General features: G+C 38.5%; 1 protein-coding gene across 1 annotated transcript in view; it reads left to right on the top strand.

Annotated features, from left to right (window-relative positions):
* Positions 1 to 21,092, top strand: part of ADAM22 (ADAM metallopeptidase domain 22) — a 213,965-nt gene that overhangs the window by 21,241 nt on the left and 171,632 nt on the right. The window contains exon 3 of the mRNA XM_040644568.1: positions 11,560 to 11,636. Coding sequence (XP_040500502.1) covers positions 11,560 to 11,636 — 77 coding nt within the window. The remainder of the gene's footprint in view (positions 1 to 11,559; positions 11,637 to 21,092) is intronic.

The following is a 21,092-nucleotide window of genomic DNA, read 5'->3' as shown; positions in this document are numbered from 1 at the left end:
GAATAAATTGGGCATGAAATACAGGTCAGAAATTTTCAAGGACCAGCAGAGGAACACACATGCTAAAAAGGGTTATACACCCTCAGTAACAATGATAGTGTTTGTAACCACTGAGAACTAAAAGTAGCCAATAAAATAGTTTAAACTAAATGAAAGCAATCTTTATTATGATTATATTCCTGAGAGCCACTTCCCATTTTTGGCTAATTCCAATTTATAAAAAACTTTTATTTATGTCATTGTCAGAGAACAGATGTCACGTTTATTTTAAATTCATAGGTGAGCACATATCTTTGTGCCAAGCAAAGTGCTAAGTGTTGGGAATACATAGGCACTTGGTACAGAGAGTGGAGGGTGATGTAGCCATAAGGCATGGACCTCAGAGAGGGACGGAGGAGTTGTCATCTGGAAGTGACAGTGGGTAAGCGAGAAGAATTCTGAGTCCTGGATGTAATACAGAGTTCGATTTACATGTACTCAGACTTGTGCTACCCATGTGGTACAATGAGAGACAGCACCGATAGGGCTAGGCTGTTCTGTGCATCTTACGTGTACTCAGTCTTCCCAGCAATGCTGAGGTTGGGACTGTTGTTCCCATTTACTCAATGGGGAAACTGAGGCATGGAGAGTTTAAATAACTTGCAAAAAGATCATTAACTTGGGGAAGGGGTGGAGGTAGAATTTGAAACAGGAAATTTGGCTCTAGAATCTAAAGTCTTAGCCAGTACCCTCTGCAGCTTTTCATAAGAAACTGTTCACAGTTTTTAAACAGGGAAACTCTTTAGGATAAAACACTTCAGTGCTGGATTATTCCCTTATATGGTAGGTAAGTGTCTTTGCAGACAATTAAAATCTGTGGACAGAGACTGTATTTCCTCCAAGTCTTCTGTGGTTCTCATGGAGTCCTGTGCATACTGAAGGGGTTCAGGAGGTGGGGGCAGTATGGAGATGGTGGACCCATGCAGGGAAGGCTAGAGAATGACAAAGGGGATGGCTCGGTGGCAGTTTGCTGAGGATGCTGATTTGGGTAACATTTCAGTCAGCAGTCCCTGCCATGAGGCAGCTTCCCAGAAACTCAGTGGGCGTAGTTCAGAGCCCCTACCTACACACTTCGCAGCAGTGAATAAATTCTCCTACGGTATCATTTAATAAATTAATCGAAAAGTGAACTCTATGTTACTTCAAAGTCTTCATTTGCTTCCGAGCAACTACCAGTAAAAAACTATCATAAAATGGACAGAAAGACCGTGCCCTGGCTGTCCCCTTTGTAAAAGAGAATCAAGACGTCTTGTAGGAATCCTTTCTTTAACCCAGCATGTCAGATGCATGAAGCCCTCATTAGGGTCTCATTTGTGCTCAGTAGAGGCAACAACTAGAGAGTTTGTTCAGTTTCATATCAAAACACATCAGCAGCATAGAGACCCAGGTCATTTATGGAACATTGAAAACCAGTCCAGTGCCTCTGCATGTGTGCTCCTTTGTTAGGGCCAAGAGTTTAAACAGAGGGAAGGAAAAAAATGGCTCCCCAGCTCCACCAGCCCACCCTAAGGAGGCCATGGCTGCTTTGACTCTATTTACTTATCCTTTCTGTTTCTTACGTAGAGGGAGTCTTGTTCTCTCATGCCTTTGACATGAAGTTGTTTCTAGCAAAGCTGAGTATATCCCAGTGAAGAAAAGAGTGGTGGGACTAAGGATTTTATTTCTTTTTATATTTAGACATAAAATCGTAAAAATAATTGGAGATCTCTAATATTATGTTGTGTATATGTGTGTGTTTCTTGTGTGAAGGTATGTTTCAGGGCCAAGGGATACTCTACACTTGATTCTGACTTTATATCATGAGACACCGTTAGCTTGTCTTAGTTTCAAAGACCCTTTAGTGACGATCTGTGTCCTGTCTCCCTCTTTTCGGGCAGCAGGTATTCCTTCTATTCAGACATTTTGGCGTCAGACTCACCAGCTTATAGAGTTGGCTTGTTTCTAGTAGTGATTATTTTCTAGGTTATGGTTGGCAACAAACTTTCCTTGCCATGACGTTTACACACATGCCCAGAAAGGCACATGCAAGAATGATCGGAGGTACAGTGGATAATGTGACTTGATTGGTTGAGCTTTTCTGTCTCTCCTAATAACCGTATCTTTTAGAATTTCCTGCTTTCAGAGATTATTTACAGTCCATGTATTTTTAAAAGGCATTTCACTTTTCTAGGGAAAGCGTTTAGTGCTAAAGATGAGGTGACAAGAATGATCTATTTATTGCTAGGGCCAATAGTGACTGGCTCCAATAGAAGGAAGTGCAAGTAAAAGTGATTTCTGGAGTTTCTTTCATTGCCCCCATCCAACAGAATAATTTCATTATTTTGTTACCTCTTTGGGTTTTCCTAGTAACATGTTTGAAAAATGGTACTGACTTAATTTCTTTAGATTTTGATGGTTTTGAAGTTAGCATCCCAGAAAGATTATAAACAGGTACATGTAATGCAGCACACATAACAAAAGCTTTCTTACTGCGTATTTGTGTTTTCTCTCAGACATCATGGATGGATTCTGAAAGTTTTTCTGTAATGTGAAGGCAAGGAGTTATTCTTCGAAGCAGCTTGGAGATGCCAGCTGGTAGCTGGCTTAATGATGTGGAAGCCCATCAGTTTAAGAATCTGGGGGGCAGATTCATGTCACACTGAAGTTCTATAAGAGTTTCTCACTATGTTTTAACCTCTGCGTGCATGGGAAGATTCCATGGTTTTGAGACATGGTTTCCTCAGAGATGGCTGGTCATGTTTTCTCTTTTTCTTTCTCTCACACAAATTTGCATTTCTTCCTTTCCTTCCTAGTTGTGGTAGGATCGCGAGTGTGTTCTTCATATCAATCTTTATTCTAGGTACTTGAGAAACAAAGCAAAACAAAAAAGAAATACTTTTGCAGGGGCTCTTATCTCTGGAATTCTCTCATTTGGTGTCCTAATGAAGAAAGCCTTTGGTGGGGGACTGTCAAGTTACAGATGAAAAACACCTTTGGAATATCTTTGCCATTAGAAAATTACGATCGCGAGTGTGTTCTTCATATCAATCTTTATTCTAGGTACTTGAGAAACAAAGCAAAACAAAAAAGAAATACTTTTGCAGGGGCTCTTATCTCTGGAATTCTCTCATTTGGTGTCCTAATGAAGAAAGCCTTTGGTGGGGGACTGTCAAGTTACAGATGAAAAACACCTTTGGAATATCTTTGCCATTAGAAACTTACTGCCTATTTTTTTTTTCTTCTTTGAAGCAGGAGCTTTGTTCTTACAATATTTTACTTGATTTCTTCACTATGTTCTTGGAAAATTTGTGGACAGTTGAGCTATGTTAGGGAGTTAGGAATCTGGCCCTTTTAAAGTTTAGTATTTGTGTGTGTAAATTTATGTTTATGTGTGAGCAGAAAGCCCTCCAGAGTTATGTCGCTTTAATCTTTAGTTCTAGGAGAGAAAAATCCTTTTTATCCCATGTGAACTTGCTTCCCAAGGAAAATGCTATGGAATTCTTATGTGCCAGCTATTCACCATGGGATTTTGTTCAGTGTTATTTCTGATTCTTCTTTCCTTGAATGCTCGGAGCTGGCCCTTTAGTGGAAGTGAGCCATAGCTCTCAGACATCTCTAATATCTTTGTAAAGAAGATGAAATTAAGCAAGCAAGCAAACAAAAGTCCATTGACATACCAGCACTGAGTGAAGCGAATCTTTTTTTTTTTTTTTTTAAGATTTTATTTATTTAGACAGCCAGCAAGAGAGGGAACACAAGCAGGGGGAGTGGGAGAGGAAGAAGCAGGCTCATAGCAGAGGAGCCCGATGTGGGACTCGATCCCAGAATGCCGGGATCACGCCCTGAGCCAAAGGCAGACGCTTAACGACTGAGCTACCCAGGCGCCCCAGTGAAGCGAATCTTGATGTGAAGAACTCACCATTTTTAATTTTATTCTTTGGACTTAGCCTGTTTCCGATGTTGTCTCCAGGAGAGACTGTGACCCAGCTGGCAAGAGACAACCCTTATTTTGAGGCGTGTTCTTAAAATGATCTGACTTAGAGCCGAACTGACTAGTTATTCATTTGATAATGTTATAGCTTAACCGTTTACCGATTCTCCCTCCTCTGCTCTTTTTACCTGTCTTTTACTTAGCTTTCAGTAGTTACATTATTCTTTGTAACAAGCTTTTATATACTTTCACCGTAAGCAAAAATTTTAAAGTGTTTTTCTCACAGCATTCTATAATTAATACTCTTTTCCGTTCACATTTGGGGAAAAGCAAGATGAAGTATAGGAAGGTTTCATGACTCACTCTTAAATATCGAGTCACTAGTGGGGTCAGGAGGACCTTTCATCTTTCTCCCATACTTTCTGTCAGTAAGGAAGAGTATCCGTTTCCCAGGGCTGATTCGTCTTTCGTCTGCTCATTTTGTCTGCTGATTTTGTTGCATCCCAGCGTTGGGGTTCCTTGCACTCAGATTTAATTACAGCTCAATATCACTACATATTATATTGTTCTCAGGCCACTAAAGATCTTAAAGGGCTGCTCTGACTTCAGAATTATACGAGTAAGCGTTTCTTGTGCAGGCCTTAAATGAAGGCCTAGTAATGGGCGGTTAATGGCCAAGATGATGGAGAGACTGATTTATCAGAAGATAGCTGGAGCATAAATAGGTAATGAGGCTGCCTGACTTCCTGAATGGAGATGAGAACATCAGAGATGGTGCCTCTGTCAGCAGAGTCTCTCTGCCTCCAGTTGTCGGAGCTGGGGCCACTGCAGAGAAGGGCCCTTGGCTGCCAGGCACTCACAGCCTTTAGGGCTTCCGGTGCCACCAGAACTGGAAACTGCAGCCGGACAAATTCAGAGAATGCTTGCCAAGAACTCATTAAAGAAACTTTTTTTTTTCTTTTTTTGTGATTATATTTGGTTTCACCTAGAGGTTCCTAGGTGCAGAGATTTATAGGGCATAATATCTGCTCTTGGGTCCTCCATCCCAAAACGAGGGTGTGTCCCATCATTTGAACATGTTTGCATCAATTGTAAAAATTTTCACATCAAATAAAGTCAATGCAAGAACTGGCATTTGAGTTGGAGAGCAAGTTCAACTAGAGGGGAAGACCATGGGAACTGGTTACGAGTCAGGCTCACACATGTTAGCGCTTCACAGAATTCCACTTTATGGAATTATTTCCATATCTTAACTCACCAGCCAGGGGAGCACTATCCTGCTGCGGCCACAACAAATGGTAGAATGAGGAATCTTAGTGTTATTAGATGTGTCTCTTTGAGCTCTCTTGTCAGAAGTTCACATAAGGCCGTGGAGTAATTACAGTGAGATGATGGTGATTTTTCAGTTGGCTTTTTCTGTTGCAGAACAAAAAGGGATAATATATGCAAGCGATTACTGGTATTTTCTTTTTTACTGGGCTCAAGGTATATTAGATGCCAGAAATTACACTTGTATTTTTTTTTTTTTAAACTAACTGGAAGCAATCAAATAGCAGAGAAGTATTTAGGATGCAGAAAAGCTAAAGATTCTGTTACATGCATTAAAGACTTCTTTTTAATAATGTTAATTACTTTCACAGTTACGGGGTTACACAATGCCATTTGACTGGTAATACTCCCACCCATTGGTATTCATTGATTCATTATTCAAGTTGGGCTTAATTAAAAACCCAAAACTTCCTTGTCTTTCTCTTTGTGTCAAAGTTCTGATTCTCCCATGAAAGTTTCAGTGTCAGCTTAGCTTTAAAAAAATGGTTATGGGGGCGCCTGGGTGGTTAAGCGTCTGCCTTTGGCTCAGGGCGTGATCCCGGCCTTATGGAATCAAGCCCCACATCAGGCTCCTCCACTATGAGCCTGCTTCTTCCTCTCCCACTCCCCCTGCTTGTGTTCTCTCTCTCACTGGCTGTCTCTATCTCTGTCGAATAAATACATAAAATCTTTAAAAAAAATAAAATAAAAAAAATTAAAAAATGGTTATGAATAAAGCAGTCTTGAAAAGCTCATTTGTACTTATTTGATCTTTGGAATATGGAGGTTGGCCATGGTTCATGGGCTTTAGGAGATGCAAGGAGAAAAAGGCTGCCAAGAGGCAAAATGCACAGGAGCATGGGGTTATGTTAGCCTCACATTTAAATTTCAGCTGTTACCCATGAATAATAAATAGGCCTCAATCTGGGAATTTATAGCAGGTTCTTCTGGTCCTAAAATTCTGTGATTCATTTCTTGAATTTGAAATTAAAATTATCCTTACGTAATTTTATTGATTTATTAAGTTTTCTTGCCATCTGGATAGTTATTTTATATCTTCGCATGTTTTTCCCTCCACCTTTTGTTTCATAGCTTCTATAGATGTCAGCCTCACTGCTATCTCAGCCCTTACAACACACACATACACTCACACACTTACCACACCTGTGTGATTTTTTTTTACCTTAAAAGATGGATTTCCATGTCTACTTTAAATTAATTCTTAATTTCTTAGGGTATAATCAAATTGGTCTCAGAACATGGGCTCTGTGTCAGATGTGGTAACGTTATTGACTTTTCTGGTGAAAACAGGGTTTTGTTTTGTTTTTAAAGATTTTATTTATTTATTTGTCAGAGGGTGAGAGAGAAGAAGCAGTGTGGCGGGGTGGAGGGAGAGAGAGAGAAGCAGACTCCCCTCTGAGCAGAGAGCCTGATGCAGGGACTCAATCCCAGGACGCTGGGATCATGACCTGAGCCAAAGGCAGATGCTTAACCAACTGAGCCACTCAGGCGTCCCAAAAACAGAGTTCTAAACATTGTTTTTCATCATTTAATTTCCTTTTCATATGCTTTAAAAATGCTCTCTAGAGTATTTTAATGACTCTAAAAATGCTCCTATGATAATAATTACTCATAAGAACCCAGTAAAACCTGCAAGCACCTTCAGAACGAAGGGAATGAAGCAGAATGAAAGGGGATGAAGCGTTCTGCGAACAGCTTCTGCTACTAAGTTAGTGTGACTTTGCAAATGACATTGGCCTACAATGGCACGTGTCCTCATTTCTAAAATAAAGATGTTGTATTATATGAGCTTTAAGAGTTTTCTTCATATTATTGTATGATAAGGAAACGTTTGATTAGTAGTTTTTAAAATCACAAGTCATTCTTACGTAGTAATTAGAAAGAATGCATTTCTGCAAAATTACATTTTTTAAATATCTCTGAGAGCCATTACTACCTTCTAACATTCAAGTGAAAGTTAATAAGTATTAGAATTTTTGTTTGGCAATATATGTTAGCATCCCCCCTAAAAAAGGGGGAAATCCTGATATTATACTAATTCTGTCTTTGCAAACCTTTCCTTTTCCTTTGATCTAAAAGGCAGGGTCTAAGATTGACTTTCAGAGAACCATCCTGGCTCACATCGATGGTGTTGGCTAAGAAGCCGGATTGTTAATATAGCATGAAGTCAGCGTAATTCTACTTAATTATCTCTTTGGCTTGCTTTTTAAGTCAAACATGGGGAAGGCAGATTCCGGAAAGGGAGAGGAACACACAGAATGCAAAGAAACCATGCTAACATTTATTTTAGTGATCACCACTGCAAGTTTGGTTTGGCTGGGCAGTCTTGTGTTGGAGTTTGATCCTTGTGCCTTCCTGGATGTCTCAGCTCCGGCTCTGAGTGCCTTGGTTTTAATCAACCCATGGAGGAGAATGACATTGAACCGCTGGTGAGATCAGCTCTTTTTTGGAGCCGATTTTCTAAATGTTTGGGGACTTTGCCGGTGATGCTGTATTGGTTTCCCACTGCTGCTATAATACATTACCACAAGCTTAATATTATAAAACAACAAAAATATATTTTCTTATAGTTCTGGAGATTGGAAGCCTGGAATGGGTTTTACAAAACTAAGATGCAGGTGTTGCAATACTGTGCTCCTTCTGGGGGCTGTAGGGGAGAATTGTTCCTTGCCTTTTCTAGTTTCTAAAGGCTTCCGGTATTCATTGGCATATGGCTTTTGCCTCACCTTATTCTAATTTTTATTTCCATCATCATATCTCCTTCTCTGACTCTGACCCTTCTAAGACTCTGGTCCTATAAGGACTCTTGTGATTAGATTGGGCCCACCTGGATAACCCAGGATAATCTCTCCATCTCAAGATCCTTAAATTCATCACATATGGAAATTCCCTTTTGCCATGTAAGGTCATATGTTCCTAGGTCCTGGGGATTAGAGTGCGGGCATCTTTAGGGCCATTACTCTATCTACTACAGATTCCTTTTAGTCATTCACATGTCACCCAGATGCCAGTTCCTCCCAAAGCCTTCCAGGACCACCTAGAATCCCATCTACCCTGGTCACCTGTTTATCTTGTTTTTATTAAATCTGGAAATAGTGTATTTATTTTCTCAGTTTATTTTTTATTGCTCATCTTCCGTCATTTTATTTGTCACTTTCTGTCTCCTTCCCCTAGAAAATAAGCTCCACTAACAGAGAAACATGGTCAGTTTTCTTCACTACCTTGTCTACCAAATCAGAATAGTGCCCAGCACTTGCTAGACTCTCAGAAGATACTTGTTGAGTGATCAATCTGTATACAGTCTAAGGAAGCTTGCCTTAGATTAAAACAATATTAATATACTCTTGTTCCTATTATTATCAATAATGCAAATGGTTTTTACCACCCGTGAAACATGCTGTCAATAGATTCTTCTTTTGAATTTAAGTGACGTGTTTCTCTTTGGGACACATGCGAGATCAATAAAATAAGATACTAGATGTTTTAAACGGAAGCTGCAGGAAAAGCAAAATGTAAGAATTAGATGAAATTAATATAAACAGTAAGTATATTGCAAAAAAAGAGAATGGTAATGTTATCTTGATCCCTACACTGAATCAAGATACCATGATGAATAACATGGGGCCTCTGCCCTGTTCACCCCAGTTAAGTGCCGATAAAGAATGGAGAGAAGAGAGGTTTTAATGGAAACATCAGTTCTGGTAAGCAGTGCTTTCCTCAGGCTGTTCCAAAAACATGGTCGTTAGCACTTCGGGAAACTCAGAAAGATGTGGCATCAAGAACAACCTTGATGGAAGGAGTGCATTTCTGTAATCAGGTAATTTATAGCTGTTCCATTGCTGTTTGTTTATGTATCCAAGTGACTGGTAAAACTAACCCTCAGATGAGTCAGTTAGGGAATACTTATTGAGTACCTGATGCTGGTCAGTCCTGAGGCCCTCATATTGTAGCGAACGGTACTGAGGAGGAGGGGAGAAGGAGGTTGGAAAAGGTTGGGAAGACTTCATGGAAGAGGAGAGGTAAGACTGAACCATGTCTCTTCCAAAATTCCTATGTTGAAGCCCTAACCCCTGCTGTGACTCTGTTTGGAGATAAGGCCTTTATAGACGTAACTGAGTTTAGAGGTCATTAGGGTGGGCCAGGTGTGCACATGTGTAGAGAAAAGGCCATATGAGGACAGAGAGAAGCCAAAGAGAGAGATCCCAAGGGAATCCAAATCTGCCTACCCCTGGATCTTGTAGTTTCAGCCTCCAAAACTATGAGAAAGTCAGTTTCTGTTGTTGAAGCCACCTTGTCTGGGGCACTTTGTTATGACAGCCCTAAGAGGAGCTTCATCTACGTCTGCAAGGATGGATAGGGGCCATTTCTGGGAAATGGCCTTGGTGAAGATCACTACCCAAGGGTCTGGTTCAGAAAGGCACTCCACGGAAGTGGTGAATGAAAGCCACAAAAAAAAAAAAAAAAAAAAAAAAAAAGGTGGAATGCACCCAGCTTGTTGAATTAAAGAGTAGAAGGGAGGATTGACCATGGATAGGGTACGGGTGGGTCCTTGGGGACTTGGGTACCATTATGTCTGAGGTGGGGGGAGGTGATTGTGCAGGATCTTGATATCCAGGGAGAGAAAGTTTGTATTTGGTACAGTAGAAAATCTGGGGCTTACATTTGGGGTTTTGGTAAAGAGTCAATTTTAGATCAGGGAGAATATGATCTGTGGCAGATATGGGAATGAAGAGTAAGGTGTGGCTTCAAAAATTATAAAAAAGAAAAAAAGCCAGAGTTTGGTGATAGCCTGGGTATTACCTGGGGAGAACCAGGAGTCAAAGTTGAATGGTTAATAAGGTAATGAGGCTGAGAGGTATCCAAATAGTTCTTCATTCTTGGGGTTCCATGGGGATTGGAATGTGTTAGCAACTGAGGTATGGCATTCTCCTACTTATTTCAAATACTTTAAAACACAAGAATTGTCGGGGCGCCTGGGTGGCACAGCGGTTAAGCGCCTGCCTTCGGCTCAGGGCGTGATCCCAGCGTTATGGGATCGAGCCCCACATCAGGCTCCTCCGCTATGAGCCTGCTTCTTCCTCTCCTACTCCCCCTGCTTGTGTTCCCTCTCTCGCTGGCTGTCTCTATCTCTGTCAAATAAATAAATAAAATCTTTAAAAAAAAAAAAAACACAAGAATTGTCCTTTCCAAAAAGCTTTGTTATTATTAATTAAGCTTTCTCTCTCTTACCTAATACCATAAGCTTACTGTGTGTGAAAATCCCAGGGACGATTGAGGTGCCCTTAAGTGGCCCACAGAATCCTAGGATGTTTCTTTTTTTAAGATGTGCTGGTTCTCTGGGAACAGTAACACCATCTGCCTCACGTACTACTTAAATACGGTTGCTCAGATGGTTTTTATCTATAAAATAGTGTTTGTTTTATTCTCACTGTTGGAATTAGGCAGTTTATTTTAGAAATTTTGGATACTAGAGAAACATAAACAAAAAATGTAATTCATAGTCCTCCTGCTTACCTATAGCTACAGTTAATATTTGGAGAATCAAACAATAATTGGTTTTGTTTCCTTCTCTTCAGTTAATGCATATGATTATTCAATATGTTAATATTAGTGTTATTGGTAACATTACATTTTTTTTTTAGGGTCCCTTGTGATTTTCTCTGGGAGTTCCTAGAATAGCAGAGGAAGTAGTGATTTTTTTTTTTCCTAAACAAATTTTTGAAGGTGATATTTTCAATAGGTAGCAGAGATTCAGTTTTGCTCTAGGAATAGGTGGAAACCTTTATGAAATTATGTTTGGTAAATTAGAACTGAAATATTTTTAAAGTATGTATTTCAGGTAGGATGAAAAAGGTTTTTTTTTTGGAAATTTAGATATCTTCCTTGTAAATAGCTCGTATTCATCTTATTATTTTACTCTTGAACATATTATCCCCTATCTCCTTTTTAATGTACAAAGTTTAATTTTAAAGGAGCCAGACATTTAATATAGAGTAAAATGAATGAGGTGTGGTCTTCTTGGAAATGAACTGTTTAGCTACTTGAGATAAACCAGAAAGGTAGGGCACCTGCCTTATTGGGTGAGGTGTTACTTTACTTCAGATTGGTGAATGCTTGGCTTCTAGGAAGGTGCCGGTTTTACTTTTTTTCATTTAATCTCCATGTTGAATTGGTTTTCTAATTTATGATATTATAAACCTTTTTGAATCATCGTAATAATTGCTTATTGTCTGATTGCTATGGCTGAATAATAAGTACCTTTTATCTTTTTGATATTGCAGTTGACTCATGTTGACCAGGCAAGCTTCCAGGTTGATGCCTTTGGAACATCCTTTATTCTTGACGTCGTGCTAAACCAGTAAGTTTTTGTTGAGCTGCACTCCTTTTGCCAGATACACACTCAATCCACTTTTATAACCTTTTGTGAAGTTTTGTTTTCTTACTATATTTTACTTCATCTTCCCATATCAGTTACATACTACATTTAAAACTTTTGTATCTATTGATTGTAAGTTATAAAGTCTGGCAAATAACAGGAAATGGCTATCCATTTGAAATTGAACAGCTGTAAAAGATTGAAGGAGGTAATGTGGAGGGCAAGACTTACTCTAATATTTTGCATAAGAGTATATCTGACCTAAGTTCCTATGAATGCAATTAATTGTGAAAATAATATTTTGGGTATGAAATTGTCTTTCTTAAGAACAGCAGAAAAGAGTTACCTTTTTTGCTCAGTGATTCAGAGGATTGGCTGCATGATGTGTGACTCCTAATAATGGCATTAGATGCATTGATTTGGGAGTAAGTTTCTTTGAGATTTAAGATACTGTGATTTTTCTGTAAATATGTAATTTTGGAAATTCTGTTTTTCAGTTTCGTTAGCTACCCTTCAAGTGTTCAATAGCTATGTGTGGCTAGTGGTTACCTTATGGGACAAGGCAGAACATTTCCATCACTGCAAAAGGTTCTGTTGAGCAGTACTGGCTTAGATTTCTTTTGGGGAATGGGCACATATGAACTGTTAGATTATTGAGCTAGGTCAGTCAGTATTTGGAAGGAGAATTCCATCTTCCTTTTAGATGCCAGGCCATGTCCAATGTATTCATTTAATAATTAGTCTTACTAGTATCCTAGTTTTTATGGAATTTATTTACAAAGCGTTATAATACCATTTGTGTTGTGTTAATGTTTAAGCCAAGTATTAGTTTATTTTTTATTTATTTTTGAGAGGGAGAGAGTGTGGGAGGGGCAGAGAGGGACAGGCAGAGAATCTCAAGCAGGAGATGCTCTGAGCATAGAGTGCTGAGCCCATGTGGGATTCCATCTCACAACCCAGATATCATGACCCGAGCCAAAACCTAGAGTCGGTTGCTTAACTGACTGAGCCACCCATGCACTCCTAGTTTATTTTTTAATTGAGCTGTCTCATAGATACCTTTTGTAAGTATGTCTCCCCTCTTCTCACATTTTTGTCGTTCACAAACAATTTAAGTGCTGAAAAGCATTGTTTTAGGTGGAAACTATTTGGATGATCCGTTAATAGGAGTTGTTTGTTCTTTGATCATGTATATTTTAAAAATGTAACATAAATTTAAAAAACGTAACATGGGGGCACCTGGGTGGCTCAGTCCTTTGGGTGGCCTACTCTTGATTTCTGCTGTGGTCATGATCTCGGGGTCACGGGATTGAGCCCCGCATGGGGGTTCGTGCTCGGTGGAGAGTCGGCTTGGAGTTCTTTCTCTCCCTCTTCCTCTGCCCCTCCCCCAGCTCATGCATGTATGCACACACTATCTCTCTCTAAAATAGATAAATAAATCTTTGAAAAAGAAAAAATAACATAAACTGTATTTCTACTCTGCTCATTAAAATACAATTTATTGCTTGTTTTTAAAATTAATGGCTTAGAACATATATAATTAAATGCTTTGTACCACATGGTATTTAATCTAATATCATAGAGCATAAGACTGTGTTAATATAATTTGTATCTTATCTTCCTGCTTGCTGTAAATGCCCTAGAATTTACATGTTTAGGTGACTCATTGTGGTTCTCCAGCAACTTTGATATTATAAAGTTTTAAAAAACTCATTATAAAGGAATGCATGCTCCTTAGAAAAATAATGATAATGTAGCAAAAGCAGTCTCACATAATTGTACCATGTAGGAAGGGATTGCCCTATTTTATTTTTTGTTTTTTAGAGAGAGAGAGCATGTGAGCAGGAGGGTGGAGAGGGGCAGAGGGAGAGGGAGAGAGAATCTTAAACAGGTTCCATGCTGAGTGCAGAGCGGCTGTGGGGCTTGATCTCTGGGCCTTGAGATCATGACCCTGAGATCATGACCCAAGCCAAAATCAAGAGTTGGACACATAACCTACTGAGCCACCCAGGGATGCTGGTTTGCCCTGTTTTAAATTGTAACCCTCTCTGCCCTCATCCTTCATCAACCTTACTACCTATTCTCTTCTACTTCATTTTTAAAATAATATTCATCGCCATTTAATATATAGGTTGACTCATATGAAATCGCCATTTTTGCAGGTGAAAAAGTTCAAATACCAGCCTTGTCATATGGTCAATTAATAGTATGTATTTTAATTACTTATTTTGTTTGTTATCTTTTTTCTCCCACTAGAATGTAAGCACCTTGAGGGCAGAGACTTTCTTTCCTTGCTTGCTATATTTTCCTTCCTCGGCTGTGCAGAATAGGTACTAAATTCCAGGCTGGGAAGCCATACAAACTTAGAAACCAGAGGCTGGAATTCGCCAGGACACAGAGAAGCCCAGATAAGATGGAGGCTGTCAACTGGGGAGAAGGCAAGCAGCAAAAAAGAAACAGAGGAAAAGTGTTTGGGCTAGCTTCCAAAAGCTGAGCATCTATATATAGGTGTGATTTGGAAAGTCAGATTCCTAGGTTTCTAGTTCATTGACTCTTTCCTATCCCTCCTTTATTTTTTAAATTTTATTTAATTTTTTTAACATGAGAAAATCAAATTTAATAGCATAAGTAGGGAAAGTCCACACTTGGAAATTCCCTTCCTTCCCTCCTTTAAATCATTATTCCTGTGGATGGCCCAGCCTTGGTTTCTGGTTCCTGACATTTGTAAAGCCTTGATTTTCAGTTCTCAAACAAAGAAGGGATACTTATTCATGTCCATTCTACCCTAAACCACTTCACTTCCTTTGGAGAAATCTCAGCCCAAAATGTTCTGTTCCTAAGGCGAAACACATATGGGCCATACTTATCAGAGGATGGATCCTCTGGGATGCTAAGTGTAGAGCAGAATTTCTTTCGAGATATGGGCATAAACTGCCATTGGGCATTTTCCCTCCTGTTGCAGTGGAAATTTGAAATTGCAAGAAGTACAGAGTATAAAATAATAACATAAATGGAGGTTCCTGGGCTGAGGAATATACAATGTACTCTTTTTTTATTTTTACATTGGATCTTTATTACACATAGGTGGCAGTTCGCTGATTTCTTTAAGCTTTAAGAGCCTTAAGATTTGATAAAAAGATTTTTTATTTTTGTGAAGAATGTTTTCATTTTATGGTATATATATATGTATGTATATATATATATATGTATGTATGTATGTTGTGTTGGTTAAGGAGCAGAAAGGCAAAAAAGTGAATATACTCTTTATTTTTTAATTTTTTTAAGATTTTATTTATTTTTTTGACAGAGAGAACACAAGCAGGGAGAGCTGTAGGCATAGGGAGAAAGAGAAGCAGGCTCCCTGCTGAGCAGGGAGCCCAATGTGAACTTGATCCCAGGACCCTGGGATCATGACCTGAGCCAAAGGCAGATGCTTAACCGACTGAGGTTAAGGCATCCCTGAATATATTCTTTAAAAGCTGTTTTTCTTATGAAGCTATTCTTGGGCTGTGGAGCTGGTAGAGTTTTTTTTTTTTTTTAATTTGTTTTAAACTGGAGGCAAATTAAATAAGTCTACATGTGGCTGGATTTCAGTTGCAGAATGGACCCAGCAATATATACTTTAGATTGGAATGGAAGGAAAAGCATCATTACATAATATTCCTTCTGAATGTTCAGTAAACAAAATTATCTATAACCCAATTATGAGTTCAACCTTTGGGTTGTAATTTCTATAGAGGGCATATAAAGAATATGGAATGTTTACACATGAAAAGCACAGCCAATTCCTGTTTTGTCAAGCGATTTTTAGTTCTTTCATGGGGTCACACAGTTGGGAAATTTCACTCTTTAGGACAGATATATTTAAAAAACCCAAACATATGGCCTGACCTGGTCAAACTGGTCCTGAGGTCACACTGGACCTTTTCAGAGATCGGTGACTCGTATTATACTTTATTGTGAAACATTCCTGCGAAATAGAAAGACTCAGTGAAGATGTTTGTACTATATATATGTAATATTATATATATATATGTAATTATATATACACTACATATATAATAATACATATATTATGTATGTATTATTGGAACAATTCTTTTCCTGTAAATCTCTCTCTGTTCTTAAAAAAGTGGATAAACTGCCCAGAGTGATGCCCAGATATTGAAAAAAATTTCCTTTCAGTACTCCTTGATCCTTTTACAACAGGTGACCTGGCAACCACACACATGTGGGCATACCCATACCCCTACACACCCATACCCCTACACACCCATCCCCACACACCCCACAAAAAAGCAGATACTCCACATGGATGTGGTTAGTTATTTTAGGATGTGAAACATATAATTAGGAAGAAGGAACCCATCTTTTATAGCCTGTTTTGGGGAAGGGAGTCTGTGATACAGCTCCCAGATCTTGGATGGTCCTGCTCCTAAATTTTGATTATATTTTACACAATCTCTCCTTCTTCTTATTCCAGTTAGAACAAAAATAGTTTCTCTAACTTAGGATCCTTCTATCAGTGTCTTTTTTCCCTATTTCACAGTGAGGGATGGGGAAGATAGCTAGGGACGCAGACATGACAGCTGTCAGCAGATGGGATTGCCTTTGCCAAATGGGAGGGGGTGTAGAGATAGAGTTGGGGTTGGGGAGAGCGAGAAGCAGGAACAAGATCAGACAAGAAGCATCCAAATTCTGTTCAAACGGCCAAGTCCTGTTTTGTCTTCTCTTATTTAGCAGAATCATTTACCAATTAGTCACCTCTTGATTGCTTTCCACCAGCACTCTTGAGTTTGCAGAAAAAAAATAGAAATCACATTGGGCAAAAGATAGGGCGTGACTCCAACTTGAATTGGAAGTTAGGTCGGGAAGTCTCATTTCCTTAACTCTGCTCTATTTACAGTGTAGATAAAAATAAGTAATGGGGATAAGATTATAATTAAATGACAATGTTATGTGATGATACTAAATAACATAATATGTCTTTCGCTATTATTAATAAATCTGTAACTTAATATCTTACTGTTCAACTAAATTCATTATGGCAAATATTTGTTTATATGTACATTTAATACAAAATTATTGTGTAGAAGATAAATCTGTATGAAATGGTCCTTGCCAGTAAGGGTCCTTATCTTCATCTTATACACATACACATATATGTATTTAAACATATGTGTACACATGCACATGTATATGTATATATAATGTATACATATCCATACATGGATACACATACCCATATGTACACACATATATGGACATATCTAAGCCTCTAGTAAGTACTTATTCTAGACTGTGAGGACTTGGTAGAAAAAAGGAGGGACTCACCCTACTCTTTCAGAAAGATAATGACTGTGTTAACAAATAATTTCAGAGGGTGACAGTGCCATTAGTAGTAAGTGCCTGGTGTGGAGGCGAGGATGCTATTTGAGCAGCAGTTGTCAGAGATGGGCTATCTCTGAAGGGATGACATTTGAACTGAAGGGGCCCCTAGGCAGAGAGAACTGCCAGGTGTCAAGGCCATGACGTAGTACCGAGCTTAGTGTGTTTGAAAGATAAGAAGGTGAGTAAGAGGCTGGAACAGGGTGAGTCCAAGGTAGTTATTAAATGAGGTTGGAAAGGTAGCAGGACCCAGATCATGTAGGGCCTCATAGGCCACAGAAAAGACTTTGGAGGATAGTCCAAGTAGAAGCTACTGGTTTTCCCACACTGTATCTTGTAGTATCTACTCCTTTCTCCTTTCCCCACTGACTTTATCATCCTGTGTTCATCGTATTTAGTTATTTTATATTTTAATGTCTTCCCAAAGCAATCTCTTCTGAAGATCTATTTATTAATTATTTGGCCTGGGACCACCATACTATTTATTATAGCTTTATTTATTTATTGTAGTGTTTTAAAATCTAGCATGGAAATCTTTTTCTTTCTTTCTTTCTTTCTTTCTTTCTTTCTTTCTTTCTTTCTTTCTTTCTTTCTTTCTAAGATTTTATTTATTTATTTGAGGGAGAGAGAGAATGAGCAGCAGGGAGGAGCAGAGGGAGAGGGAGAAGCAGACTCCCCGCTGAGCAGGGAGCCCCACGTGGGGCTTGATCCCAGGACCCTGAGATCATGACCTGAGCCGAAGGCAGACACTTAACGGACTGAGCCACCCAGACGCCCTGGAAAACTCTTTCATTATTAGTTTTCTTTTGTAAAATTTCTTAGATATTTTTGCCTTTTCTAATATGGAAATTGAGAATAACTTTGTCATTCTCCTTTTGGAATTTTAATTAGACTGTCACTAAACCTATATTTTAATTTGGGAAAAGTACATGTTTTTATAGGTACTGAGTCCATCCAATACCATTGTCTATTTTTTTTTTTTAATTTTAGCATCTAGTTTGTCTCTCAGTAAAATTGAGTAGTACTTAGGTTTTTATAGGTCCTGAATATTTCATGTAGAACCTTTTCATGGGAATTGTAGTTTTTGTTGCTACTGTGGATATTTTTCTATATTTTATAATTTAGTTATTGATGATATATAAGAAAGTCATTGATTTGTGTTGAGCCTTATTAATTCCCTTAATAATGCTAATGGGTTTTTTTTTTGTTTCTGTTGGGTTTTCTAGTTTCAAAGAATGTAAGTAGAAAATCATGAAAGCTTTTTTTTTTCTTTCCAAAATGATACTTCATATTACTGTTGTCCACCTTGATGCTTTTCCTAGAAGTTCCTGGTCTCTATTACTTGGTGCTAATAGCATTTTTGTCTTGGTTCTTTTGGTAATAGGCATATCTCTGGTATTCATTGTTAAGTAGAATGTTGATTATTGATTTTTGAGAGCTAGTCTTTATCATGATAAAGCAATATCCCAAATCTTGTTTAATAATTTTTTTTTGTTTTCATGGGAATGAGTATTAGAGTTTATTGAATCCCACTAGTCAATTTGAGTGAACATGTTGATTTTCTTATTTGACAACTTTGTCATGTTGCATAATTCATTGTTGTAGCCCATATGTTGCTGGCCTTTCTAGTTGTGACTACAGAATGGAATTACGCCTCCCGTTTGTATCTAAATTATTACAGCACAAGCCTTTGCTGGCTTTTTTGCTCCAAGTTACCTCCATCTTCAAGTGTGTCCCTCAACTATTTATGAGATTTGTTATTGTCTTTTACCTTGCCACTCTATTTCTGCCTCTGACAAATCCCCTGCAGTGAGCCTCATGACAGCTGCTTTGCTGGGCACAGCTGCCCTTCCCCAGGGAGGGCTGCTCGCATTGGCCAGAAGTGGTCACTCCAAGAACGTACAAGCCCAAACCCATCTACACGCCCTTCTTGTGGAGGGTCGGTGCCACCAGTGGGAGGGCGCAGACATAGCCTCTGCTCAGAGACAGGCAGAGGAAAGGGTACGTTCTTTCTTTCTCTGGTCCAAAGCATTTTGCATTCTATTTCAGTGCAAAAAGCAGTGGGGACGTCCATTCTCAGAAAGTGAAATTGGACCCCCACTCTCAGAGTTATGATCTGACCTGACTGCCATGGCTTGATGGTATCTTTGCCAAAGTATGGCTTATTGAACTTTAAACAATATTCCATGTGTGGTGAGTATAGCCCAGAACACCAAGTACATTTTCCTTGTCACAGTCTTTCCTGCTGCACGTGAGGTGAGGACTAAATTAGGACTGTACAGCCCTCCTGCATTAGCTCTGGCTCCTAATTTTCTCTGATCCAGTGCTTAGACAAGGATAGACAGTTCTCAGGAATGGGTCAGGCTGACAAACAGCAAACATGTTTTGGCACGGTTCTGCAATTAACACCTTGAGAAGAGTGTAATTGATTTTCTCTGTTGGTTCAGACCTTAGGAAGAGTTCACAGAACTGCAAGGATTTACGGGGGGGATCTGCTCCCCAAAAAGGAAGGGTTGCCCAATTGTAAATTCTACTTTTTATTTTAGAATGTGACAGCTGATTTTAAGGCAGTTTCTAGTTTCGAATTTTAAGATCCAGTCTCTTTAGGGACTCCATTACTAGCTACTAAAATAGATATGCTGTTATATTATTAGAATTTTTATATCAGCAGTAATGAATGAGACTGTATCAGTTAAAAAGCTGTATAAAATGAGGTTTTTTTTACTTACAACAAAATTCCTTGAAACATTATCTTGTAGACTGTCAGAGTCACATATATATTTTTTAGTGTTTAAAAGTCCTTATTTTGAGGAGTCCAGCAACCTTTTAAAGAGATAAGTCTTTGATAAGCAATAATTTTTGATGGATATTGATATATTCATCTACTTGTTTTTAAGCCAACTTTGGAAGATTGTATTTTCCCAAAGAACTGTCCACATCATGGAGTGTTTGAGATTAATGGGTGTATATTTGTGTGTGCTTTTAGAAAATAACTTCTAAAATTTCTGCTGTACCTATTGTTATATCCTCTTTTTCACTGCTACTTTTATTTGTGCTTATCAGGTATAACCTCAAGTATACAAACTTTTAGGAACATATTTGCCACATAAATTAAGCAACATGATTTTTTAAAAAAAAAGATTTATCCATTTATTTTTGGGGGGGGGGTGCGTGAGTGAGGGGAGGGGCAGAGGGAGAGGGTGAGAATCTCAAGCAGACTCGCCACTGAGCATGGGGCCCAACACAGGGCTCTGTCTCACTCTGAGATCATGACCTGAGCCGAAATCAAGAGTTGGACCCTCAACTGACTGAGCCACCCAGGCACCCCTAAATAACATGATTTTTAAAAACAATTTTATTGAGGCATTTTTACATGTCATAAAATTCACTCCTTTCAAGTGTACAATTTAATTATTATTATTATTATTTTTTAGTAATTTACTGAGTGGTGCAACCATCACCAAAGATCGGTTTTAAAATACTTTTCAATTCTCCACTAAGATCCCTCATTCTTATCTAAACTTACTCCCCATTCCTGTCTCCAGTGATTGGCCAGGCAATCACTAATCTACTTTTTTGTAATTATAAATCTGCCTTTTCCAGACATTTCGTATAAAGGGAATAATACAATATGCATTCTTCAGTCTGGCTTCTTTTATTTGATACGTTTTGAAGTTCATCTGTGATGTAACATGTGTCCGCAGTTCATTCCTTTTTAGTTCAGAGTATTATTTCATTTATAGATATATCACATTGTGTCTACCCATTCACCTGATGATGGGCATGCAGGTTGTTTCTGACAATTATGAATAATGTTGCTATGAACATTCACATGGAAATCTTTGTGTGGATTTAAGTTTTCATTTAGTTTTATGTTTAATTGCTTTGAGAAATGCTAAACTGTTTTCCAGAGTTGACTTTTAGTTTTTTAATGGTACAATAGCAGCTGTTTTTCTGTACATTCTCTTTTGCAAGAGGGGTGGTGGCAGGTATAAATAGTTGCAAAGCTTTCAGGTTTTCAGTTCCATGTCCATTGCAAGTCTGGAAAGA

This window comes from Ursus maritimus, unplaced genomic scaffold (genome assembly GCF_017311325.1).
Source record: "Ursus maritimus isolate PB19 unplaced genomic scaffold, ASM1731132v1 scaffold_3, whole genome shotgun sequence".
NCBI lineage: Eukaryota > Metazoa > Chordata > Mammalia > Carnivora > Ursidae > Ursus > Ursus maritimus.
The sequence above is the reverse complement of the archived record's forward strand: the minus strand, read 5'-3'. Positions and strand labels throughout refer to the sequence as shown.